Here is a 27,533-nt window from a genome sequence, read left to right as displayed (position 1 = left end):
ATGTGGAAACTGGTTGTATTTTTCCTTGCACTCCTCTGATTTTCTTTTTTTTTTATTCTAGGAAATAATTTTAAAAGGAAGTTTGAATAAACGAATGAACAAATAAACTAAGAGGTTAAATAACTTTCCTAAGATCATAAGACTAATAAGTGAAGTTGGGATTTGAATTCAGGTGGATATCACTCTAAAGCCACTCTCTCTCCACTAAGTCAATGAAATATAATCAGATTTTTTTTTTAATCTGAGCAGGTTCAAAACATTTGGAAGTTCTGAAAATATGTTTGTTCATAGCCCTGTGGATACCAATTAACGAGACACCCCTCATTTCTGCAAATGTTCATTATATTGTTTACCAACTAATACAAATAAGGTACTGGTAGAAATAACAAGTGGCTTCAACATGGTTAGCCTCGTGTTGTCAGTCAAACAAAAAATATCCCATAATACCTGAGCAAATTAATGAAGGTCTTGGTAAGGATTACAAAAGACTGACTGTCCCTTCTGTGGCACCCTGGCAGAGTGTGCAGACATCAATCAGGGCACACACCAGGCTTAGTGGACACTCAGTGAGCTCCTTTCCACATCAACCCACCCTAAAACTTATCCAGGAGAAAGTCTGGGCCATCTTAAAGTTTCCTGAGAAACTGCAGAAATGACTTGTCTCTAAAAATAATTTGCCAAATATGCAAAAGGAAACAGGAAGCTGGATCATTAGCTGAGAAAGCAACAAACCAAAGACCCTCTCCATAGAGAGAAGATGGGAGATGATACAGTCTCTGAGTATAATCAGTCCTGAATAATTTTTGTGCCACTGTAGTGTTCCCTCTTGTGCAGGGGAGCAGCTGTCGTAATCACTGTGTCTCAGAATTAAGACAGCTATTGAGATGATTCAAACCAAATTGCCCTGAGTCTTTTCAAGAGTGTTTAAAAATTCTATCACCATATTACACTCACTTAAAAAAAAAAATCGTATGAACCATTTAGGATATTGAAGCTTTGACACAGTGAGTCAACACTTCAAATGTTCCCTTGCTATTTGTCCAACGCTTGCATTAAAAATCTGGTATCAGGGCTGCAGTGCTAGCGCTTGCCTAGCACATGTGAGGCACTGGGTTCAATCCTCAGCACCACATAAAAATAAGTAAATAAAATAAAGGTATAAAAATGTAATATTATTATTTTTAAAATCTGATGTAATCAAAAAATTAAAATTAAAAATTTGTGTACAATTTGAAAATGAGCTTTAGTCAAAGAGAAAAGTTTGGAACGCCTCCACCATCCTGCCTGATCTCATCCAGATGAGCTGGAACTGCACAGAGGGATGCTATACACCGCATGTTTACGTATGGCTTACTCTTCCTCCACGGAGGGGAAATTAGGTTGAGCCAAGGATGTTGATTTACCTTCTAGGCTCTGAAGCTCTCCGACTTCCAAATAGTATAGATGATTGAGCTATAAAATAGATAAGCATTACCAGGGGAATAAAGATTACCAGGGAATACACAAAGGAGAACAATATTGTCGATACTATCTTTGATTCAGTTCAGGGTTAACCATTGACTTTTTTTTTTTCATGCTATACTTCCCTCCTTCTTACCCTGAAACCTTCAGTAAATTGTGTCACATGCCTCATGTTGGGGGTACTCTGGAGAATGGTAGAGGAGAGAGAGGTCTGGAGTCAAATGGAAGAATGTGGAGAAAGTTGGAGCCGCAGGTACAGAGAACACAAGAAGAAAGAAGTAGGATGGCCCGCCTCAGAACACAGGTGAAACAGATCCCTCGCCACAAATCCACCAAAACAGGCTGTTGGAAGTGGGGACTGTATTTTGCTGTTGTCTGTCTCTAGTATAAGAAGTCACTTTTCGGGCTGGGGATGTGGCTCAAGCGGTAGCGTGCTCACCTGGCACGTGTGCGGCCCAGGTTCGATCCTCAGCACCACATACAAAGATGTTGTGTCTGCTGAAAACTAAAAAATAAATATTAAAAAAAAAAATTTAAAAAAAAGAAGTCACTTTTCATTTCTTCAAGGCCTTGAGATGGAGGGATATGGAAGGAGAGGGTACAGAGACAGCAGTATGGGTGAAGGGTCAGGGCGGAGGCTTCATGCTGAACAGAGTACAGGAAGGTTGCTGTCAGAAGATCCTCCTTCGCATGATAGGAATAGCTGGAAAAGTGGAGGATAAATTTCTGATGACCAGAAAGAAGAGGAGAAAGTGATGGAGATGAAGGAAGGGAACATATTCTACCAAGAATCCCAAACCCTATGAGGCTTAGGAACAAGTTGTTAGACTGGATCTGTAGCATTATTGATCCAAAGCCACTAACAAGGGGAAGGGCATGAGTCACAATTCAGAGGGAAGGAAGATAAACAGTTTTTTTTTTTAAAGAAAGAGAGAGAGAGAGAGAGAGAGAGAGAGAGAGAATTTTTTAATATTTATTTTTTAGTTTTCGGCAGACAAAACATCTTTGTTTGTATGTGGTGCTGAGGATCGAACCCGGGCCACACGCATGCCAGGCAAGCGCGCTACCGCTTGAGCCACATCCCCAGCCCAAGATAAACAGTTTTAAGTAAGAAAAACAAATCACAAGTTAAAATCTGGGGAAAATGGAACATGCCAGAAATGGATGGAGAAAAATGCTTCATGGCTGGGTTTGTGGCTCAGTGGTAGAGCATTTACCTAGCACATGTGAGGCACTAGGTTCCATTCTTAGCACCACGTGAAAATAAATAAAATAAAGGCATTGTGTCCATCTACAACTTAAAAAAAATATTAATGCTTCCAGATGGAGACTATGAAGAATTCAAGGGGTTAAGGGTGTATTTGTATAGCATTGGATGAATAGCACAAGGGTAGACTTGCCATATTGTAAAAATCAGAGTCACACCCATGTTCACAGAAGCATTATTCACAATAGCCAAAAGGTAGAAGCAAACCAATTTCCATAGACAGGAGAATGAACAAAATGTTGAATATACATTAATGAAATATTATTCCACCTTCAGAAAGAATTCAGCCTTAAAAATCCATGTTGTAGGATATTGTATTATGCTATAAAATGAATGAACCTTGAGGATATTTTATGAAAGAAAATAAGCCCATCACAAAAGAGCAAATACTGAATGGTGGTTGCCAGGGGCTGGAGAGATGGAGGCAGGGATGGGAAGTTACTGTTGAATGGGTAGACAGTTTCAGTTTTGCAAGATGAAGAGTTCTGGAGATGAATGGTGGTAGTGATTGCACAACATGATTATACTTAATGCCACTGAATTGCACACTTAAAATGCTTGTGATGGTAAATCTTCTATTATGTATATTTACCACAATTAAAAATGAGATACTTTTTTTTTTAAGTCAGAGGAAAAAGCAATTGGTCGTGGGAAATTTTGAATGTCTCTCTTACGGCAGTATCTTCCAAGACACAGTTCATCTTGCAGCAGACATTTCTGAGCAACTTTCCTATACGCAAGCAACATGCTAGACTGTGAGTGAGACCAGTGAGGCACAATCCAATGAGGATGTGGACAAGAACAAAGTATAGCAACGTCATGTGGCCAGGGTGACCCTGAAAGTAGTAAGCACCCAATGCAGACTGTGTGGTCAAAAGCACTTTGCAGAACAGATGACATGTCAGCTGCATCCTCAAAATAGAAGTTACCATATAGAGGTAGTAAAGGAAAAAATAACAGGCAGAGGAAGTAGCATGAGGCAAGAGAGAATGTGGTGAATTTTTAAATACAGCACATAATTCATTCTGCTTGGAGCAGAGTGGGAAGGAGTGATCTAAAGAAGAGAGGAAGGTGGAGAGTCACTTCCAATCAGCAACAATGAAAACTAGTTTTCTGGACAGTGATAAGCCGGATGGGAAAAGGATGCTTTAACTTTGATCCATGATTAATTTTGTAGAAAGAACGCCATGAATGGCATATTAGGGAAAGAACAGGATATGAAGTTGAGAAAAAAAATGTAACACCAACTACCCATGCAGCTAAAAGCACCTCTTAAAAAAAAAACTTTTTTGGTAGAATACACATATGATCTTAACCAATTTTATACATACAGTTCAATCGTGTTAGGTCCATTCCCACTGTTGTGCAATCATGCCTTCTCATCTTGCAAAACTGAAGCTCTACACCCATTCCTCTCTCTTTCCCAGCCCCTGGCAATCACTGTTCTACTTTCTGCTTCTGGGAACTTCTCGTAAGTGGAAACATACAGTACTTACTTATTTCACTTAGCGTAATGTCCCCAAGGTTCATCTATTATGAAGAACATGTCAGAATTTCCTTCCTCTTGTTATAGCTGAATGGCACTCCATTATGTACACGTATGGTTTTGCTTCTCCATTCATCTATCCACGGGCACTTGGGTTGCTTCCACCTTTTGGCTACTGTAAATAGAACTGCTATGAAGGCAGGTGTATAAATATCTCAGTGAGACCTGACTTTCAGTACTTTGGGGTACACACATAAGTGGAATTGCTGGAGCACATGTAACCCGATTTTAATTTGTTGAGGAACCACAGATGATTTTCCATAGCAGCGGCACCATTTTACACTCCCATCCACAGCACACGAGGGGTTTATTTTTTTCCCCACATTCTCATCAACACCCTTTATTCAAACGCAGCCATCCTAACAGGTGTGAGGTAGTTGTAGACATCTTATTCAACTTTCTGAATCTTTAATTTCTACATCTGCAAAATGAGCAAGTTGGGTTGCATGATTCCTAAGGATCTCAAATTTCATTATTCTATGAATTGAGAGGAGAATTAAAGTCATTTGCTGGGGAAACTGGGTTGGATTATTTCATCCTTCTGAGGCTTATATTTCCCATCTATATTCACCATCCTGACACAGACTCTGGATATGATTTCAAGTAAAACACAAATTGAAAGTACAAGGAGCATTTACTGAATGCAAAGTTAAAGAAAGCCACGCATGAAGAGGACATGGGTGTCACTAAGCACTGAAATGGCCAATACAGTGGAATGACTTTTACATTTCACTGACCTTCACAGAGGCAAGATTGATCCTTAGCAACAACTACAACAGAGACAACTATTTGTTGCTTGCCTTTCACTCTTCTACAGGGATAAATTTTAACTAAAAAAAATTTTAATGGTCAGTGTTAGTGAGCTTTTCATTGCTGTGACCAAGATACCCAACAAAAACAACTTAGAAAGGGAAAAGTTTATTTTGGGGCTCACGGGTTCAGAGGTTCATTCCATGGTTGGTCAATCCCATTTCTCTGGGCCCAAGGTGAGGCGGAACATCATGGCAGAAGGGTGTGATGGAGGAAAGCAGCTCAACTCATGGCATCCAGAATTCCAGAATGTAGAAAGAAAGGAAAGAACCAGAAACAAAATATAAACCCCAGGGGTATGCCCCCTACTTCCTCCAGCCACACCCCAAACCTACAGTTACCACCCAGTGCAGTAGTCCTTTCAAATTATTAATCCATCAAATGGACTAATCTGCTGATTAGGTTACAGCTCTCATAATTTGATCATTTCACCTCTGAACATTGCTACATTGTCTCCTTGGTTGGGGTGTACACCTCATATTCAAACCAAAACAGGCTGGGATGGCAGGCAGAAATGGTCATTCTCCCAGAAAATCAGTTATATCTTTCTAATGTAAGATTGATCTTCCCCACTTTCAAATATAGAGACTTTGGAAGAGGAAAAGTATCTTCTCAATGAGACACCCTGAAGGGGAGTCACCAGTAAATCCCTGGGGGAAATACTATTTTATATACAGGTGAATACCAACAAACAGGATGATTTACAGGGAAAAAAGAAAAAGAAAAAAGGATCATCAAAAACAGGAACAGAGCCAGAGCCAGGATGGCATGCACCTATCAGCCTAGCTACTTAGGAGGTTGAGACAGGAGGTTGCTTCTGCCCAGGAGTTTGAGGTTTGAGACCAATCTGGCCAAAATAGTCAGACCCTGCCTCAAATAAAAAAAAGGAAGGAAGGAGAACAAAAACAGGATCGGGACTTCTGATCTCATAGCCCAACAACATTCACAAATTTAGCTCCTCCTCTAAAAGGGATGACAGTTATTATCACATCTTTCCAAGAATAACAACAGAAATCTATTCATATGGAAACAAGTCAGACTGTTTAGCTCCCTAAAAGTCCCTGCCTTTCTGTAGGAGTGCTGGAGCCTTATGGGCCTTGACGTGGAATCAGACATGAGAAGCTCTTTAATGTTCACTAAGAATCATAACCAACCAAACTCAAAGTCCACAAACCTCCCCACATTACAGGGCCTAGAGTTTGAATCCCTTCTACATTTTGTGAGCAATCTAAGGAGAATTGGGACCAAAAAAAAAAAAAAAATGATAAGACAGAAACACCAATGCGGGCTAGGAGAAACCTGCCCCAATTGTATAAAGAAAACAACTAAATAAATTATGCACCCCTTTCCTATCATGTTTTAATTACACAACTGATTCTAGAATTGGTTTGATCTGATAAATCAGAAAACTGGTGGGGAGGGGAGAAGGAGACAGCCTGTCCTCTACTGGCCACCCTGGGTAGTGGCAGCAAGGTGTGAGAAGGACATCCTTGCCATCCTTTGAACTTGAAACCAACACACCCAACTACAGCAACTTTCATACTTGACCAAAACCTTATAGGAGAGATCTCGGGCCAGATGGCACACTTTGGTGCCTTAATGGCATGCCCTACAACATTCCTTTCTGTGAATGGTGTTGGGAATGCCATATTGGATGGAGCAAAAAAGCTCTAGTAGACTAATAGGATGTGACACACAATTGTTAAAAATTATTCTGTTCCAACATGCAATATCAAAGTACATTTCTAAGCCAGGAGTGGTAATACATGCCTGTAATCCCAGTGACTCCAGAGGCTGAGGCAGGATGATTGCAAATTCAGGGCCAGCCTCAGCAACTTAGCCAGGCCCTAAGGAACTTAGTGACATCCTGTCTCAAAATAAACATAAAAAAGAGCTGGGATATGACTCACCACCCCTCGGTTCAATCCCTAGTGTGTGTGTATGTGTGTGTGTGTATATATAAACACCTACACACACATACACACACACACACTCACACATTTCTATACAGAGTCCATTACAAACATCAACTTGTTCATGCCATCACCAGAAAAAAAAAAAAATGTCATTATGTTATCATTCAATGCCATATAACCCATTAAAAGTAAAAATCATGGCAAAAATACCCAGAGGCTCAGAAAAACCCTCCTGCAGTTTTCAGGGGATCCAGAGTTAGATGCACATCTACCATTGAGTATGCAAAGTTTGCAAGGCTATAAGGAGATATTCTACAAAGACAATATATCTGGAATTGACCTGTCTTTAATATTATTCTTATGTGCCTGGGACATACATTTTCTAAGTCTTTTAAGAATTTTTTTTTATTTTTTATTTTTTTTTCTGTAGTAAGGATTGAACCCAGGGACACTTAACCACTGGGCCACATCTCCAGTCCTTTTCATTTTTTGAGACAGAGTCTCACTAAGTTGCTTAGGGCCTCACTAAATTGCTGAGATTGGCCTTGAACTTTCGATTCTCCTGACTTAGCCTCCCAAGTCACTGAGATTACAGGTATGCACCACCATGCCCAGATTTTAGGGTTTATTTCTACCTGAAATGCTATAAGCTCATTTTCCCCATGCTTATGTAAAGATTATACTGACGTTATCATCAATAAATGTTTCCTGGATAATAGCCATACCTCAAATTGCATCTAGTCTATCTAGGAAAGTAGTTCATACATACTAGTGTCCTATGTTCCCTAGAAAGTTACACTAGATTAATTCTAGGGGGTTTCCTTTAGTTCCAAAATTCTAAGATAATTCCACAAAATTCTTACATGTTTACAAACTAGGATGTTCCAGTCTCAGCAGAGCCCTGGTGCTCCTTCCTAATCAAGCCCTTAGCCATTTATGAAAGTGGTGATTCCAAATATACACTGTTGATCTTAAGCTCTGTACCTACCTTGGCCTCTTACTTCCATGACCAAGTCACTTGCTTCACGTGTGCTTTCACATGCATACACACACACACACACACACACACACACACACACACGGCATCTCTGATACAACCTCTTCATTTATCCACCCACCCAACTAACCATCCACCTCCCACATATTCAATGAGCCCATCTGTAATGCTAAGCTTTGTAATAAATACTAAGGATGAATGGCCTAGTCTCTTTCCTAGAAGATCTGTGTCTAATGCAGGGAGGAAGTAGAAGATGCATAAACTATTACTGGAGCTCTAATAGAAGAAAGTATAGCAAATGATAGACTCTAGAAGAAGAAAGTAATCAGTTCTAACCACCAAGGGGCAGATGGGAATCTAAACCAGGAAGCCTAATTTTTATCCCATCTCATTCCCAATGAACTTCAACATGACTTCAATACCCTTGCTAGATAAGTCAAATGTAATGCAGCCTCTTTCCCAGTCACTTGAGTGAAGTAAAAAGCCCACTATCATTGCTTTAAAAAGGCGAAAAAAAAAAAAAAAAAGTCCTGTTCCCTTTCAGTCTTTGTCCTGTTTGACTTCTCTGTATAACTGTGTGTGTGTACACATGTATGTGTTCTTGAGAACTGTTCTAGAGAAGTTAAACCTGCATTTCCTTTAAACTCTACCTCTGGCCTCTGGCCTCACTCTTGACACTGCACTCTCTATTGGCTTTTTTACCTCCAGGGTTCTGTCTTCCACATTTTCCCCTAGCAGTCCCAGTGGTCTCTCCTGAGGGATCTCAGCTGCCCATACATACTGGTGCCTCCCACCACCCAGATCCTCCTCTTCCTACCATCCAATTGAATCAATTGGATTGAATCCTATCTTATTGAATCACCATCCTAAGTAGCTTGGTGCCTTTCCTCCATACCCAGGACTCACTTCCCCATCTACTCTATTGTTCTAGTGCACTGGCCTCCTCCTGATAGTCCACGTGTCCACTCACCCTCTCCAGCCTGTCTTCATTACCACCAAAATGACCTCTGAAACATGAAAATCCAATCCTGAGCTCTTATTGCTGCTACAGGCAGAATCTCAACTCTTTTCAATTTCTGCCACTTCCCTCTATCCTCCAGTTTTATACCCAGCAAGAGTAGATTACTCGGGCTGGGGATGTGGCTCAAGCGGTAGCGCGGCTCGCGCGCTCACCTGGCATGCGTGCGGCCCGGGTTCGATCCTCAGCACCACATACCAGCAAAGATGTTGTGTCCGCCGAGAACTAAAAAATAAATATTAAAAATTCTCTCTCTCTCTCTCTCTCTCTCTCTCTCTCTCTCTCTCTCTCTCCTCTCTCTCCTCTCTCTTTAAAAAAAAAAAAAAAAAGAGTAGATTACTAAGAGTAGTACCAACACCTGATGCTCGCTCTGCCTTTAGGCTGCTTTCTCTGCCTGGAATGCTCCCTCCCCGTGCACATGACACATTTCCATCCTTCTCTTCAGTCCCCCTCAACATTCCCTCGTGCCTCACAGACTTTGGTGTTTCCACCTTTGCTTCTCTGGCCCTTCGTTCACACAGGGCCTCCTTTCATACAGAATATGGATCCCCTAAACACATTTACATGCCCCATTCCAAACTGAATCACATAGAGGAGAAGCAACTCCCTTGCATGTTATGGGAGAAAAGTAAGCGGTCCTTTCCCAAAGATCTAAAATTCATAAAATCCCTCATTACATGTTATTTGACATCTCCACTTTAAATAATCCCACCTGACCAATTTTATTTTAATGTGAGAAGCCCAGTGACCTTCATAAATGACTTTTAAAAAGGCAAGTAGACAAATGCTGATGGAAAACACAGCTTGAAAACCTCCCCAGTAATTACGGCATAACAGTAAAGAATGTAGCCAGGCAATGCCTTAAACATCGTATGCACTTTAACTCACTCAGTTCTCACGATGACCCCAAGAAGTGAGTATCATCATCACCCCCTTTCATGAGAAACTGAAATACAGAGGGATAAGGAACTTGCATGAGATTGTACAGCTAGTCAGTGGCAGACTGATGAGATGGTTCCAGGGTCCCTCATTCCTGACCAATGCAGTCTTCTTGTGTCCCATCAGCTTTCCAAGGGCACATCCCCAGAAGCCCAGACTCCTCTCCCTGACTTCTCCCTTCTTTCTCCATTCTTGCTGTTGGAGAAGGGACCTAATGCCATCCTGGCAGATGTGGAGGAATGGACTGTTGCCTAAAAAGTGGTCCCAAAGAAAGAGGACTGAATAGAAAAGAGGAACCATAAACACAAGAGCATTTTGGACTTTGATTCCATCTTTCTGCCACTCGTCCACAGAACAACTCTCTCTTTCATAATTCAACAAACTTCTCACTTTTTTTTTTCCTCCTCAGTAGGAAGACCTTCAGGTAATCTAATGCTAAGTAGTTCTTAACTCTTGAGAATATAAAGATCATTTTTGACTTGCCTGAAATTCCCTTGCATCAGCGACACCTCCTCCTAAGCATTTTTCCACAAATTTCATAAAAGTATGTAGTTTTTTCTTGAAACATTTAATGACTCATTGGCATTTCAGGCTCAAATAGTGTGTAGCTAAGACCCCTGTTTGTTAGCCAATCATATTGGAAATGTAGATCTGAAATATTTCGGAGTGTCAACACATACTTTGTGAAAATGGGAGTTGTCCAAAAATCAATTTTAGGGCTGGGGGACATAGTTCAGTTGGTAGAGTGCTTGCTTCGCATGCCCAAGGCCCTAGGTTCAATCCCCATCACCACAAAAGAGAAAAAAAAATCAATTTAAATTTTTACTGGACCACCATTACAACAAAAATCTTATTGCAAAATTTAGGTTTGCTTCCCTGCATCTTCATTTTTTCTGAAAGGTCACTATATAGCATATTTCACCTCAGCATCTAGCAGGTACCCAGTGTAGAACTTCTTTGAATTTATAACTAAGTACAGATATACATTTAACAATTCAAAGTACATTCAATTCCATCTTCAAAACATTCCTGAGATAAGTAGGACCAATATTATAGTCCATTTTTCAGGTAAACAGAGGCATGGAAAAATGGAATAGTAGTTGAATGTGTAGATAAGATTTTAGTGTTTGGTTTTAGAAGAAAGATAAATCGGCATGTTTTTATGCTGATCAAATGAACCAGTAGAGATGGAAAAACAGATAAAAGGTGAGAGAAAAGAAGCACAGAGATTCATTAAATAGAAAAGAGAAGATGGATCTAATGTACCCAAGGGCCCTGGGCAATTCATCTTGAGTAACAGCAGGAACACTGTCCACACAAAGGTAGGAACATGAGGCATTCATTTTGATTGCTTATATTTTGTCTGCTGAAATACAAAGTGAAATCATCAGTTATGAGGAGCAGGAATGGAATATAAAAAGGAAGAAGGGGAGTTTGAATGGGCTAGGGAAATACAATAGGATTTCTGGAAGCACCCTGGGTATCCATAATGAAGTTGGCAGTCTCGCATCAGAAGACAGCATCGTTGGCATACGATGTTTCTCCAGCCAGTCAGCTGTGTAGGTGCACACAGAATGAAGAGAGATTTGAATTTAATCAGGGCTGGAGTTTTGTCAGGGGTGAGTGACAAATATAGAGTGGGACAAATGAGTTAAGTTTTTATGCGCATGAATCATGATAAAGACAACCATAAACTCTAAGCAAAGTTACCAGGGAACCAAGCAATGGCTTTTCATTGCTGATTACACATTAGGTCCAATGTGCTGTACAAGATGATAGAATAGGCGTAGAAGCCATCATTCCTATCTTCAGGGAGCTGTCAATATTAGGGAATAGCTCACTAATTCCCAAACTTTTCTGCACACTAGAATAGCCCAGGGAGTTTTAAAATCACCATGTTCAGATCATACTCCATGCCAACTAGATCTGAATATCTGGGAGTGGGAACCAGGCATTAGAATTTTTTAAAGATCCTCAAGTAACTCCAATAGGCAGCAAAGTTTAGGAACACTGGAACAGTCTATTTCTTTGCAAAAGAGAATGGTACTTGGAGATGTAAGTAAAATTCTTAAAATTAAGCATTCTGTGTCACATAGATGGTTATATTTTGTTATTGATTTACTATCTAGCATAGGAAAAATGCAGTGAATTGCTTTAGAAAATAAGAGTCCATTTTGGGGGGAAAAAAGTATTTAAGCTAATCTTCCATTCATACTTAGGATAAAAGACACTTCAAACTGTGAGATATTTATCTTGTTATGTTTCTCATTACTATATTCCCAACACATGTACTCATGTCTAGTAAATTGTAAATGCACAATAAATAATTTCTTGAATGAATAATGGTTTTGAAGCATATATCCTGAAAACACAGTTTAATGGAAGTACTTCCTTTTAAATATAAAATATGATAAAATATTCCACTTTTAGAAGTATTTTCATATAACTAAATGCAAAAATAATCACAGTACATGTTTATATACATACATATATACACATATTTTACATATACACACATTATATACTCACATTATATATACATGCATTATATATATACATACACATTATATACATTCACATATTTTATATATACACATTATATATATACATATATATGTACACATACACACATTTTATATGTGTGTGTGTATGTGTATGTGTGTGTGTGTAAAGGTACTTCTAAAAAGGATTATTTCTTTCATATGAAGTCTATTCTAGTCTGTATTATTTTTTTGGTTTATGGGTTGTCTTTTCCTGCTGGTTGAGACACTATAGAGAACATAAACTTTGATACTGTTGTAAAAGCTTTAGGGAAAGAGAGTGCCCCCTGCTGGCTATAACTGAGCAAGGACACCAAGCCTGGGAGTCCTGGCTGAGTCTACCAACCAGCCTAGTGAGTTGCACCAACACCCCTATTTCCACGCCTCACTGTGCTCAACCAAGGCTGTGGGGTGAACCAAAATTACTTTTTTTTTTAAGTCTCTTCTACTTCTAACCTATCATGATGAGATTCATAAATATTCTTTTTTTTTTCTAAAAATCAGTTCCCCTTTTAATGAGGTCATAGAAACATCTACTCTTTGTTTCAAAACCTCAGGAATATCTCAGGACTTAGAGGTTCAAAAGCAATTATGGCATTCTCAAATGTCACACAAATCTGCAGTATATATAATAAGTTAATTATGACAAAATGGAAAAAGAACTTAGCTATAAAACACTAAAGAGTTGTTTTATTTTTTTAACTATTGCTAAAATATATTGTAAAAAAATTTAGTCAATTTTTTTCACATAGTCATATTCTTATTAACTTACTTCAGGGTAGACCAAGCTGCTAATTATGTGTCAAAAACATACCTAAGGGCTGGAGATGTAGCTCAGAGGCAAAGTACTTGCTTTAGCACACAAAAGGCTCTAAATTTGATCACCAGCACCACAAAACAGATCTTTAATTTTAAAAACTTATAATTGTTATCAGTATTAACAAGTTTGTGATAGAATTCACAGTTCTGCAGTCAAGCTCCAAACTGAGACAAATCTACTTTGATCTAAGTGCCAACTTATTTTTATCCATCAAAACAAATGAGCTTATAAAAAAAGAAATTATACACATCTGGTTAGGACAGCAGAAGCGAAAGGGAGTGCATATAATTTCTGATCCCTGCAAAACCACACTAAAAATACAGTAAAAAGAGTTTTTTTTATTTTTATTTTTTTAATTAGAACCTGCAGGGACTAGAGGAAAAGGGAGCAGAGAGAACAGCAATGGATTTTTTTTCCCTACATATCTGACAGGTTTGAGGTTGGGTTTTTAAATTATTTCCAACTCTCCCACTCTTAAAAGCAGTGTTTGGGTAAGAGATGTAGCTCAGTGGTATGGCACTGGCCAAGCATGCCTGAAGTCCTGGGCTTAATCTCTAGTATGCAAAACAAAACAATAACCAAAAAAACAAAAAAGGATCAATGAATTTTCTTGAAAGAGATCTTTTCACATATCCTCAATTTTCCTCCCTCAAAGAGAAATGTTTAGAAGCAGGATGGTTAAATCAGAGGATAAAGCAAAGCTATAATTCAACCAGGTAAGCCCTCAACCAAAGCACTTTTTCTCTTTTCTGTTTTTTGTCTGTTTATTTTGATATTGGAAATTGAACTCAGGGGCGCTTAACCACTGAGCCACATTCCCAGCCCTTTTTTATGTTTTATTTAGAGACAGGGTCTCACAGTTGCTTAAGGCCTTACTAAGTTGCTGAGGCTGGCTTTGAACTAGCAATCCTCCTGCCTCAGCCTCCTGAGCTGCTGGGATAGCAATGGATTTTTGAAGCCAGAAAAGCATACAGATAAGCATATAGATTCAGCAGATCCTAGAGAACCACATCCCAAACTCACTGAAGAAAGCTGAGATCCAACCTAAATTATGACACATGTTCCACAAAGACTCAATGACTGGCAGCCAGTTCTCCAGGAAGTTTGATAAGAAGAATGGGGAGAAAGCTGTGGAGTAGTTAGATCCCCACTTCCCCTCTTCTACTTTCAAGGCCAGGCACCCACTCTTCTATCACTGCAAAAGTTTCATTTCTGTATGGGTTTAAGGAGAGTCGTTGGATAAGCAGCTGAGGACGAGTACTCTGATACCATGAGCTAGATATTTTGGATTTCCTCCATGGATTCTGGATCATAACTCCCACAGTCCTTATTATTTTCTAATGACTAGAACAATAAAGTTAAAGTACTTTGTCCCTGATTTCTTTTGGGCGTGGGATTGAACACAGGGGCACTCAAGCACTGAGCCACATCCCCAGCCCTATTTTGTATTTTATTTAGAGACAGGGTCTCACTGAGTTGCTTAGATCTCACTTTTGCCGAGGCTGGCTTTGAACTCGCAATCCTCCTGCCTCAACCTCCCAAGCCGCTGGGATGACAGGTGTGCACCACCACGCCCGGCTTGTTCCTGGTCTCTAAAGCAGCTTCAGAACATCTTCAGAGTTAAAGGTCAAAGAAAATCTTTTGCTATAATGTTGAGGGACTTTGGGCCTCAGAAAGCAAAAATCTTTCTCTCTGACCTCCTGATCTTCTATCTGATCCTTTTTGTCCCCAAGGCAGCCATAAAACCTGAAAATATAGTCTTCTCCCGTTACTGTTTTGGAGCTGGCAATAAAAAAAAAAAAATTCTCTGACTTACCTTGTCTGACAGTAGATCATAAGACCCCCACTTGGAAAGGGGTCCTGCCCAGCTCCTGGGAGAAACACATACTACACAGAGCCAAGAAGAATCAGGCCTTGCTGGGTCTCCCCACTCAGTTATTGGCATTTGGTCATACCCCTTTTGTCCCACTGTATTTCTACATGGTTGTTCATGCTTATATATGCAACGGAGTCTCCACTAAAAAAAGGACGGAGAGCCTCGGGATAGTTGAATACTTGTAGGTTGCCGGAGGCTGGCGTGTCTGCAGAGAACAGGAGCTCCGTGCCCCTCCCCACAGCTTGCCCTCTGCATCTCTTCATCTGTATCCTTCATAATATCCTTTATAATAAATTAGCAAAGAAAAGTGACTCCCTGGGGTCTATGAGCTGTTCTACTAAATTAATTAAACACAAGGAGGGGTCTGTTGGAACCCCAATTGTAGCCAATTTGTCAACAGCACAAGTAAAACAACCTGGGACTTGTGACTGGCATCTGAAAGCAGGAAGCGGTCTTGTGGACTGAGCTCCCAATCTGTGGGACCTGATACTACCTACTTGGAGACAGTGTCAGAACTGAGTTCAATTAGAGGACATCCAGGTGTTGCCCACTGCAGACTGACTGTTTGCTTGTTAGTGGGAAGAAATCCCTGCATCTTTTGGGGTCACAGAAGTGATCTGTGTTGTGAGCATACAGTAGGAGAAACTAAGCTTGTTTTTCTCCTCTGTGTATACAGTTCCTTACCTAAAACAGGGGACTTACTGACCATAGGCCTACTAAATGCTAAATGCAGAGGCTTCCAGCTCTCTTCACTCCACTCAGTTCCCAGAATACCAGCAGCCACACTTTTGCCCACCATCCAGGAGGTCAGAACACTCTTCCCTGGGAAATCTGACTAGCCCTAGAAGGCAGGCCTGAAATACTCAACTAGGGGGTTCCATCCAGATGTCAGTCAGTGGAACTCAAAGTCAATAATCCCTGCCAGGGAGCCCAGAGTTCAAGTCAGCTTTTTAGACTCCCACACTTCATATGAATAGACAGCCAGGGTTGAACAGACCTCTGAGAAAAGCTTCTAAATAAAATAGCAGTTTTGAAAGTTTCTTTCCTCCTTTATATTTTAGCTCCTCCAAAATGTTCTGTTCTACTTCTCTATTTTAGTCTCTATCACTATGCTTAGAATGATAATATATTGCACCTATGAAATAAGAATATGGTGCCACATTTTTAAAAAATTCAAATAACAATCCCCCCAAAAAGTTTTCAATACAGGACTGAAAAATAAAGTTGAGGTAATAAGTTGACACAGTGAAGCAAAAAATAAAAAAATAAAAAAGATGAAAAATAAGAACATTACAGAACTAATCCAGATGTGGTGACCACCAAATAGCAGAACCTCAGAAGGAGGAAAAATAGAAGAAACAGTTCACAGAAAACTACCTGATTGAAAGAACCTGTCTAGGCTAGTGAAAATGGCCTACATGAGTGCAAGCAACAGGACCATGAACTCTGAGAACGAGAGAAGACTCCACAGCTTTCAAGGGAAAAGTAAGCAGTCAAGTACAGAGGGTCAGGAATCGGAAAGGCTTCCAGCTTCCCAAGATCAACAATGGAAGTGAGAAGGCAATAAAGCAAGCCTAGAACCATCCATCAAAATGCAGCTATAATAAAGCCATTTTCATTCATGCACGGCCCCCCAAAATTTATGTCACATGGAATACAGGAAACAAGATCTGACACCGGGGTGGGGTGGGGGGTAGTTTCCACTGAAAGAGTGAGGGGGGAGCCCAGATAACAGCAGTGTGCAGGGCAGAGCAAACCAGTACAGCCTGGAGCAGTGTGGCTCAGGGGACAGTTGTGTGGAAGGGAGTCAACACAAGATGTTTCCTGCCATTGGATCATCTTCTAACTCACAGGCAGAATGCCCAGGGGAGCTGGTCCAATTCTCACCTGTACATGTTTATTTTACAATGTGCTAATGAAACCTGCTTTTCCCTCCATTCCCACAGAAGTACTTTGACCTGCTTCTAAGAGCAGGAGGAAGTGAGGCTGTGGTGAGGTTCGAATCAAAAATAAAAAGCAAGCCACACCCCAGCCCAGCTGATTATTCAGCAGCTGGTGCACATGACAGCCTGACAGATGTCACAGGACTCGTTTATAACCTTGCCATCTGACTTCCCCAGAAAGGACTCCTGTGAATTCTCAGGGGAAGTCAACCCTAGACAGGGACCCCAACTTTACCTTCTGGAAGCTTTTATCTAAGACAGCAACATTACCCTCTACACAACTAGATTTGGGCTTGCTACTCAGTTTTTCAGAACCATATGTTACTTGGGAACATATAAAACAAGTGAGGAAAGTATAAAGGAAGGAAGGTAATGGTTAACACAAATGTCGGGGAGAGATTTCACCCAGGGAACAGCACACAGGGGCTGACTCTTCATTGTGCAATAATATCTGTTACTCAAGCTTGATAAGTAAATATCACCATACACAGGCCTCTTTATTCTTCTTCTTTTTACTTTTTTTTTTTTTGAACCAGGAATTTAACCCAGAAGTGCCCAATCACTGAGCCACATCCCCAGTTTTGTTTTCAGACAAGGTCTCACTAAGTTGCTGAAGCTATTTTGAACTTGAGATCCTCCTGCCTCAGCTTCCCAAGTTGCTGGGATTACAGGTGAGCATGTGTGCCACCATGCCCGGCTATTTATTCTTTTTTCTTAAGTTTTTTTTTTTTTAATGGATGGACACTATCCCCTTATTTTGTTTATTTTTATGTAGTACTAAGGATTAAACCTAATGCCTCACATATGCTGGACAAGCACTCTGCCACTAAGCTACAATCCCAACACACGCCTATTTATTCTTTAAAATAAAATGCAGGGGCTGGGGTTGTGGCTTAGTGGTAGAGCGCTCACCTACTGCATGCGAGGCGCTGGGTTTGATCCTCAGCACCACATAAAAATAAATAAATAAAATAAAGGTATTGTGTCCAACTACAACTAAAAAAAAATAGTTAAAAAAATGCATATATTAGGGCTGAGGTTGTGGCTCAATGGCACAGCACTTGTCTCACACATGTGAGGCACTGGGTTCAGTCCTTAAAAAAAATTTAATGCATATATTAAATAATTTTCCTTATGATACATTCTGTAATAAAAGATTTTAAAGGAACAAAAAAAAAATCTGTGTGTGTGTGCACGCGCGCGGAAACTGAACCCAGGACTTCATACACCTTCATACACTGAGCTACACCTCTAGCCCTCTTAATATTCTTAAGGGGTGGGGTTGTGGCTCAGTGGTACAATGCTCACCTATCTTGTGTGAGGCATTGGGTTCAATTCTCAGCACCACAAAAAAATAAAATAAAGGTCCACTGACAACTAAAAAAATGTTTTTAAAAATATTATTGGGGCTGGGGATATGGCTTAAGTAGTAGCGTGCTTGCCTGGCATACATGAGGCACTGGGTTCAATCCTCAGCACCACATAAAAATAAAATAAAGATATTATGTCCACCTAAAGCTAAAAAATAAATATTTAAAAAACATTCTTAAAAATCTTATGTCTACAAAGTGAAAAGTTATATGAAATGGAAAATTCTACATAGTTTACCAAAGCTAATATAAGAAGAAATAGAAAATATAAATCACTCTTTAATTATTTTAAAAGTTACATTCATAGTTACAAATCTTTCTATAAAGAAAATTTCAGGTCCAAATGTGTTTACCAGTGAATTCAACCAAATATTTGTGAAAGAGATAATACCAGTCTTACACAATCTCTTCCAGAGAATAGAAAGGCAAGCTCTATAACTTTTTCTTTCTCTCAAAATCTGATAAGAACATTACAAGAATGAGAATTATAGGGCTGGGGATGTGGCTCAAGCGGTAGCACGCTCGCCTGGCATGCGTGCGGCCCGGGTTAGATCCTCAGCACCACGTACAAACAGAGATGTTGTGTCCGCCAAAAAAAACTAAAATAAATAAATTCTCTCTCTCTCTCTTAAAAAAAAAAGAATGAGAATTATAAGTCAGTCTCATTCATGAACATACATAGATGCAAACATTATAACCAAAGAATTAACAAACCAAACCCCACTCAATTTATATATAAAGAATACATCAGGACCAGGTTAGGATTTTTCCAGAAATGAAAGATTTCTTTAACATTCAACAGAATTCATAAAATTCAACATGTCATTTCAATACAGTAGATAAAATGTGATGAAATTCAGCATCTTAGCAAATTGGACAAAAGGATGTCCTTAATTTAATAAAAGAGTTATACAGAAAACTTTCACAAGCATTGTACTAATTGGTGAAATGAAAAGAAAGCTTTCCTTCTGAGGTTTAACACAAGGAGAAAATATCTACCATATTATCATTATTGCTATTTGATATTCTACTGAAAGCCCCAGGCAGTGCACAAGGCAAAAGAAAAAGAAACGAGGGCCTTGGTTTGAAACTCAGTGGTAGAGCACTTGCCTAGCACATGTGAGGCACTGGGTTTGATCCTCAGCACCACCTAAAAATAAGTAAATAAAATGAGGGTTTAAAAACCACAGTAGTGTTGTGTCCGCCGAATACTAAAAAATAAAATACTAAAAAAATTCTCTCTCTCTCTTTAAAAAAAAAAAAAAAACACAGTAGTCACATAAGATAAAAATACAAAATAATTTACAGAATTATTAGAATCAACAAAAGAAAAAGACTACCAGATACCATCAAGTCAGTATACAGAAAACTATATTTGTACAAACCAGCAAAAGTAAAAAAGTGAATTTTTTAAGACTACGATTTAAAATATTGTCAAGAAACATCAACTACCTAAGAATAAATTTAAAGATATATCTTTATAGACACTAGAAACAGAAAACTATAGAATACTAATAAATTTTAAAATACTGTTGGAGAGATGTGCCATATTTATGGATTGAAAGATCCAACACTGTAAAGATGACAATTTTCCCCAAAGAGTCAAGAATAGCCAAAACAGTCTTGAAGATGAACAAGGTATAAGGACATATGTTTACAGATATTAAGGCTATTATAAAATACAATATTGAAAATAAGTGTTTTATTGGCTCAGGGATAAACAATTTTTTAAAAAATAAAGCAAAACAAGAACCCACAAGCAGATCCGTGCACATGCAGAAACATTTTTTTTTTTAACACAAAAATGACATCACAGAGTCATGTTAAAAGATGTTGTCTTCAATACACAAGGCTGGGTCACTTAAATATCTACATGAACACATATGAAATTTGACTCCTATGTCATATCACAGAGATAAAATTTACCAGTTCTGGGGGGCAGTTAGATCTCTATTTGAAAACAAAATAGGAAAGCTTCTAAGCTGGGGGTGCAGACTAGTGGTCGAGCACCTGCTTGGCATGCTTAAGGCTCTGGGTTCAATTCCCAGCACTGCAAAACATAAAATTAAATTAAAATAAAATAAAGCTTCTAGAGTTTGGGGTAAAATAAATAAAGATTTCTTAAACTTCATGGAAAATCCACCAGCTGTATATGCAGGACTGGCTATATAACTTGTAAAGCCACTTGTTCAAAAAAATGAGAGTTTCAAGACAGCAACAGCAAAGCTTTAAACCAAGTACGAGGCCGTGCTGATGATGGGACTCCATGGAGTGCACACGGAATCTGCCTGTAAACAGCTAAGACTCATAAATGGAACAATATAGAAATTAAGAACTACTGCTCACTAAATGACACAGAGTGAAAAGGCAGGCCAAATAAGCTGGACAAAATATTTTCAACATATATTTGACAAAAACTCATATTCAGAATACATAAAGAACTCCAACAAATCTATAAAATAAAAAAGCAGAAAATTCTAGAGAGAAACAGGCACCTCACAAAAAATGGATATTCAAATAGCCAATAAACCACATTAGTAATCAGAAAAAAAGAAAATTACACAGCCACCGCACATGTAATAAAACAGTTAAAATCCAAAAGACCATCAATACCAAACCACTCCAAATCCACATGCTCCCCTTTTTTTCTTCTATAGCACTTTTTCTTATATACATAAATAAGGAGTTATTAATTCTAGTGAGCATGGGGCCAGGAAGGTTGAGGAAAGTGAGTTATGGGACTTCCTAGACCTGTGGAAAAAGAAATCTGTTCTTCCAGGTAGGGCTGCTGAACTGGAGTTGCTGCCGGCCGTGCTGGCCTTGTGTAGCACCCAGGCAAGCACAGCTAAGAGATGAAGTCACGTTCTCCAAGATTCTGTTTGAACAGCTAGACCTGATTTAACAATACCCAAAAGCACATCCCTGGACTTATAAATATGCCAATCAATTTCCTTGTTTAACTTAAATCAATTTGAGTTATTTCTGTACTCATGACTGAAAGAAAATTCTTCAGTATTTCAATGCTACACTGAAACGAAATGGTTGACTGAAAAACAGTGCATCAGCCATTAAAAATTATGTTTATGAATAATTTATACCAATGGCATCAGTTTATGATGTGTTACATGGAAAAGGTAGGACACAGAAATGTTATGTACTATCATGACTTTGGGAAAAGTGCATATTAAAAAAAAACACACTTGAATAAATATTCTAAAATATGAAGGGACCGTCTTTAGAAAATGATTTCTTTCCTCTTCTTTTTATATTTCTGTATGTTTGAAAGTTTCCACAAGTGTATTAAATTTTAACACTTTTATTAAGACGTAATTCACTTACCATAAAATTCATCCTTTTTGACTATACATATTGGTGATATTCACAAAGTAACCATCAACACTATCTAATTCCAGAAAAATTTCATCACCCCAATAAGAAATCTAGCTGGGTTGTTAAGATTACAGGTGTACGCTTAACAACTCAAGGGGCTAAAGTAGGAGGATTCCAAGTTCCAGGCCAGCCTCAGCAAATTAGCAACTTAGGGAGGCTCTAAGCAATTTAGCAAGACCCTGTTTCAGAATAAAAAATAAAAATGGATGGGGCTGTACCTCAGTGGTAAAGCAACCCTGGGTTAAATCGCCAGTACCAAAAAGAAAAAGAAAAAAAAATCTATAACATTAGCAGTCACTCTCCATTCCATTCTGTTCCACCCTTTCCAACCCCTAGTAACCACTAATCTACTTTGTCTTACAGACTTGCCTACTCTGGTCATTTCAAATAGAATGTACAATACGCGGATTTATGTGTCTGGCTTCTTTCACTTAGATTTAAAAAATGTTTTTAAGGTTTATCCATGTTGTGACATACATTAGTACTTTCTTTATATGGCTTAGAAATATTCCATTGAATAGATATTACCACATTTTATTTACTCATTATCCACTGATAGACATTTGGATTATTTCCACTTTTTGGCTCTTATGAATAATAATAATATAACATTTGTGTGCAAGTTTTTGTGGGAACATGTTTCTTCAATTCTCTTCAGTAGATATGTAGGAATAGATTATTGGTTGAGTATATTACTTTTATAATTTAAAAATACACACACACACAGAAAACTGATTTTTAGTGGAAAATGTTGACTTTCTGTGTCACCAAACTCGGGGCAGCACAAATACCATTTCCTTCTACAAAGGACAAATTATTATATCAGAGAAGACAGGCACAGGAAAAGCAAAACAAAGATGGCCCTATCTGACAAGGTATGAGCCTCTGCCAGGCATTTATAATAGATAGTGAAATTTAGGATGCCAGCGAAGATGCATTAATACAATGGGGTTGTAAACTGTATAAAATTCCTGTATTTATTGGCAAAGCTAGAACAAAGACAATATTTCTATGTATATTCACATTTTGTTCATGTTTTCTCTTACCACGATTTTCAAGAGCCAGCTAGATTTTATTTTTTGATTTAAAATACCATTTCACAAACTCAACCAGCGTAAATTAAACATTTATTACACCAAGGCAGAAAATTGTAAAACAATGCAATGCTAATAATTAATATGATCTCCATCTACTTTCAGGAAAAACAGGTTAAGCTAACCACATAAAAATCTTATCAAAATTGTTCAGTATAATCCATTTAAACAAGATAAAGTACTTATTTCATATGCAAACTATGCTGAAACAACACATTCTAACAAACCTGAACTCTTTATTGTGTCCTGTGCAAGTTAAATTTCTTATAGTTCAGCAACATTCCAATAATATTATAGAGTTGATAGAGTTGTCTATCTAATTGCTAAGAAAAACTAGAAAATTCTATATCACAGTTCATGGTTAGAAAGTGTGGCTTGCGAGACATTTTTTCTTTTTATTTCTTTCCACATTACTTTTTTTTAATATTTATTTTTTAGTTGTAGTTGGACACAATACACTTATTTATTTGTATGTGGTGCTGAAGATTGAACCCAGGGCCTTGCACATGTGAGGCAAGCACTCTACCGCTGAGCCACAACCTCAGCCCCTTTCCATATTACTTTTGAGACTTTACCTTCAAATTCTTTCTCACTCCCTTATTAGCTATGTGGCCTTAGGCAAATTACTTAAACTTTCTGAATCTCAGTGTCTAATAAAATGTGCATAAAGATACATGCTTTTAGCTGGGTGCGATAGCACAGGCCTGTAATCCCCACAGCTCCAGAGGCCGAGACAGGAGGATCATGAGTTAAACTCCAGCCTCAACAACTCAGTGAGGCCCTGTCTCTAAATAAAATATAAAAAAGGGATGGGGATGTGGCTCAGTGGTTAAGTGCCCCTGTGTTCAATCCCTGGCACAGAAAGAAACAAACAAAAACAAAAAAACAAAAAAAAAAAAAAAAAAAAACATGCTTTTGGAGTCTCATAAGAAAAAAAAAAGCAATAATTTGGCACAAAACATGTATTCAATAAATAACAGCTGCTGTTGTTCTTTTAAATCTTATTTTAAATATTAAGTTGTTTATGCCAATAATTTTCCTTAGATGAATATAGGGGGAGAAATGTGCTCTTCTATAAGACAAATATTGATGTTGCTTTTTTTTTTTTTTATGTCCACCCCAGTTTTGAAACAAAGAGATGCTACCACAAGGCGTGGCATAAGAAACCATAAAGTCTAAGCAGTTATATCATTTGTGTTAGAAATAAAAATGATCTAGTCATTTTGATCATAATGCACATTTACTTCTGATTCTTGTTTCAAAATTATTATGTTCTCTTGGGCTGGGGATGTGGCTCAAGCAGTAGCGCGCTCGCCCGGCGTGTGTGCGGCCCGGGTTCGATCCTCAGCACCACATACCAACAAAGATGTTGTGTCCGCCGAGAACTAAAAAATATTAAAAATTCTCTCTCTCTCTCTCCTCTCTCACTCTCTCTTTAAAAAAAAAAAAAATATATATATATATATATATATATATATATATATATACCAAAATTATTATGTTCTCTTTGATGTATTAATGAGAAATAACCCTTTTTAATAAAAGACAATTTTATTCTGTAGCATTCTATGGTAGGGGAAAAATCACTTTTGCAAAGAATTATAAGCATCAAATCCACATGCAGGCAGAAATGGAAATTATCTGGACTTTTGCATGTTAAATACATACAAGTCAACATAACATATTCTATTTGAATTCATCATTGCCAACCACTACAAAATGAAAGTTCAGTTATTCAATGTATAGTGAAATCTCAGCTTTTTAGAACTCTAGTTAAATGTATTTATTATTAATTGATGTTCAGGAAAGAGGTAAAATGTGCAACTACTGGAATTAAGCATTTAGTCACAAAACATCTAACTTCTGGAGTTCTAAAATTGATAAATAACCATTTAGTCAAAATTTTAACTGGCTACATCATAGTATAGTACCATACTATGACAATAATTTTAATGTAGTTATTGCTCAACAAAAAACACTGTTCTATTTAATAGTCATATTACCAAGGTGAGAAGTAAGCTTTCAAGGAAGGCAGCCAGATAACCCCATATTCTCTAAAATGCAAAATCCTGGCTGAAATTGAAGAGAAATTCTAAAATACATAGGAAGGATGCATTCACAGATTCACAAATTAGGTTGGGTACTTGTGGGCACATTTGCCATAAAAAGACATAACTACTAGTCCTTCTGTCAATCAAGTAATTTAAATTCCACATGATTATTAGTCCCTAGTAACTATCAATACAGTACACCCTTTCATGACCTCATCTAACATTCCTCTCTGTGTGCTGACACCTGATCCATCTTTTCTTGCACTTTACTACACACTAAAACTCCATGTATTGCTAGGCACAGTGGCTCATGCCTATAATTGGGAGGCTGAGGAGGATTATTGAAAGTTCAAGGTCAGTCTGGGTAACTTCATGGGATCACATTTCAAAGTTAATAAAAAAAAAAAAAAGGTCTGGGTACATAGCTTAGTGGTAGAACACTTGCCTAGCATGTGCGAAGTTTTGGAGTCAATCCTTAGAGGGAGGAGGAATGCAGGAGGGACACATCCATACATTTACCCTTTTATGCCTTTAACTTCTGGTACAAACAACAATAGGTACATAAACACATGGTTGAAAGGAGAAAGTCAAAATCACGGTATCTTATAATAGAAGGGGAAAATAATTTTTACTTGACACTTTTGAATCAATCAGAATCCATGAAAAACTACCATATACCATATACATGCCAATTTGTTATAGGTAGATACAGATGCATGCACACGTGCACATAACCTCCCCCACCACCACACACATGCCCTTCTTACTGCTCTAGCTATTTCATTAAAGGGCCTGACTCTGAGAGAAAGCCCTGTTCAGTTCCAGTCTTGTCGATCACATTCCCACTTGGTTATCATAATGATGCCGCTATGGACCATACTAAGTGGCATTCTGTTTAATACACATTAAGTGAAACCTTTATAGTTTGGAGGACAATAAACAGCAATATAATCAAAAGAGGAGCAAGAAAACACAGGATTTTCTTTTAGTGATAAATATGACAATGGTATTTAAGCCATTAATTTTTTTATCTGAAACTAATCAAGCCCTAAAAATTGCTTCACTAAAAAAAACATTAATTTAGAATTTTTTAAAAAATCTCTAGAATGTGCTATTTTGCATATAAAATGTGATAGAATAAACAAGCAAGAAAAGGCAATTTTCACATGCACCTGAAAAATCGCCACAGGCATTTTATCAAACATACTATCAGTGCCTATATTTACCATACCTGAACATACTGTTCTGCCATGCTGCATGTTAACAAAAAAATGCAAAACAAAACAGGGACATGTTAGCAGAGTAAAATGTAAAACTATCGCATGGAATATTATAAAATTAATTCACAAGCTTTCATATCTAGTATTACTATGGATCAGATAATTCAACTATTTTTAACTCAATTAACATGCCACGAAACTATAAGTCATAAGAGGATTACCCAAGAGACCGGTTTCATTTGTCAAAATGCTTTGTTCTTTTCAGATTTCAGAGCAAGTTGTAAGATCCTGTTACAAGAGTTTCCTTGTTTAGGTCAATTGTCTAATTCACTTATTGGAGCAATACAGAGATGAAGAGAACAAGGACATGGCTTTTAGTTTATGTCTATTTGAAAAACAAAGATTTTTGTCATTATTTAGCATCCAGTAAAAATAACCATTGTCAAAGTGACTACCTCAAGTCTGGAATAATAAAACTAAGATAACATTAGGCATGAAGTATTCATTTGAACTGAAAAAAAAAAGCTGAGTTATTCATGGTTCTTAGTTCCAGGGTACAAACACTCATGCATAATTTTTCAAAATATTCAAAAACACAATCCCTATTGCCCCTTTCCAGTACTTACTTCTCTTCTGAGACACAGCCTGCAGGCAGGCAGTCACAATATCACAGTTCCTCTGTAGTTTATGCAGAAGCCTATCTTTCTGCTTCAGCTGCCGAAGTAACTTGGCCGACTGAATGCCAATTCTGTACTTGAGCTCCTGAAGGATTGTCTTCAGTTCATTAGGGTCTATAAAGAAAGAAAAATAGAAAGAATAAACATCTTGAGAGGAATATAAATTTCAATGTGATACTGGTCAACAGATAAATATCTAGAACATTCATTTAAGCCAACCAATTCTAGGTTCTTCCCAAGATTACATACATGCATTCAGCTAAGACATTCCTCAAAAAAGCCACTTATTCATCTCCTGTTCTATTCATGAGGTAAATGCTGTGAATTTAACCCTTGAGGCTACTGTAGCATATAAGCAAAGATTCTTGTTTTTAACCATTCCTGGCTCTGGTTGCTTCTGAAATCTGGCATGTACTCTTCTTATTTTTTTCTTTTTTGGGGAGATGGGGTACTGGGGGTTGAACCCAAGGGTGCTTAACCATTGAGTCAAATCCCCAGCCCTTTGTAAATTTTAGAGACAGGGTGTCATTAAGTTGCTTGCTTAGGGCCGGGCAAGGTGGCACAGACCTGTAATCCCATTGGTTCAGGAGGCTGAGGC

At 38.1% G+C, this 27,533-nt stretch overlaps 1 protein-coding gene across 1 annotated transcript in view; it reads right to left on the bottom strand.

The window, feature by feature from the left end:
• TBC1D30 (TBC1 domain family member 30) overlaps nucleotides 1-27,533 on the bottom strand; it is an 88,937-nt gene that overhangs the window by 57,170 nt on the left and 4,234 nt on the right. The window contains exon 2 of the mRNA XM_081311052.1: nucleotides 26,885-27,049. Coding sequence (XP_081167178.1) covers nucleotides 26,885-27,049 — 165 coding nt within the window. The remainder of the gene's footprint in view (nucleotides 1-26,884; nucleotides 27,050-27,533) is intronic.

Source organism: Spermophilus citellus (assembly GCF_964194105.1).
Source record: "Spermophilus citellus genome assembly, chromosome: 10".
Taxonomy (NCBI): Eukaryota; Metazoa; Chordata; class Mammalia; order Rodentia; family Sciuridae; genus Spermophilus; species Spermophilus citellus.
The sequence above is the reverse complement of the archived record's forward strand: the minus strand, read 5'-3'. Positions and strand labels throughout refer to the sequence as shown.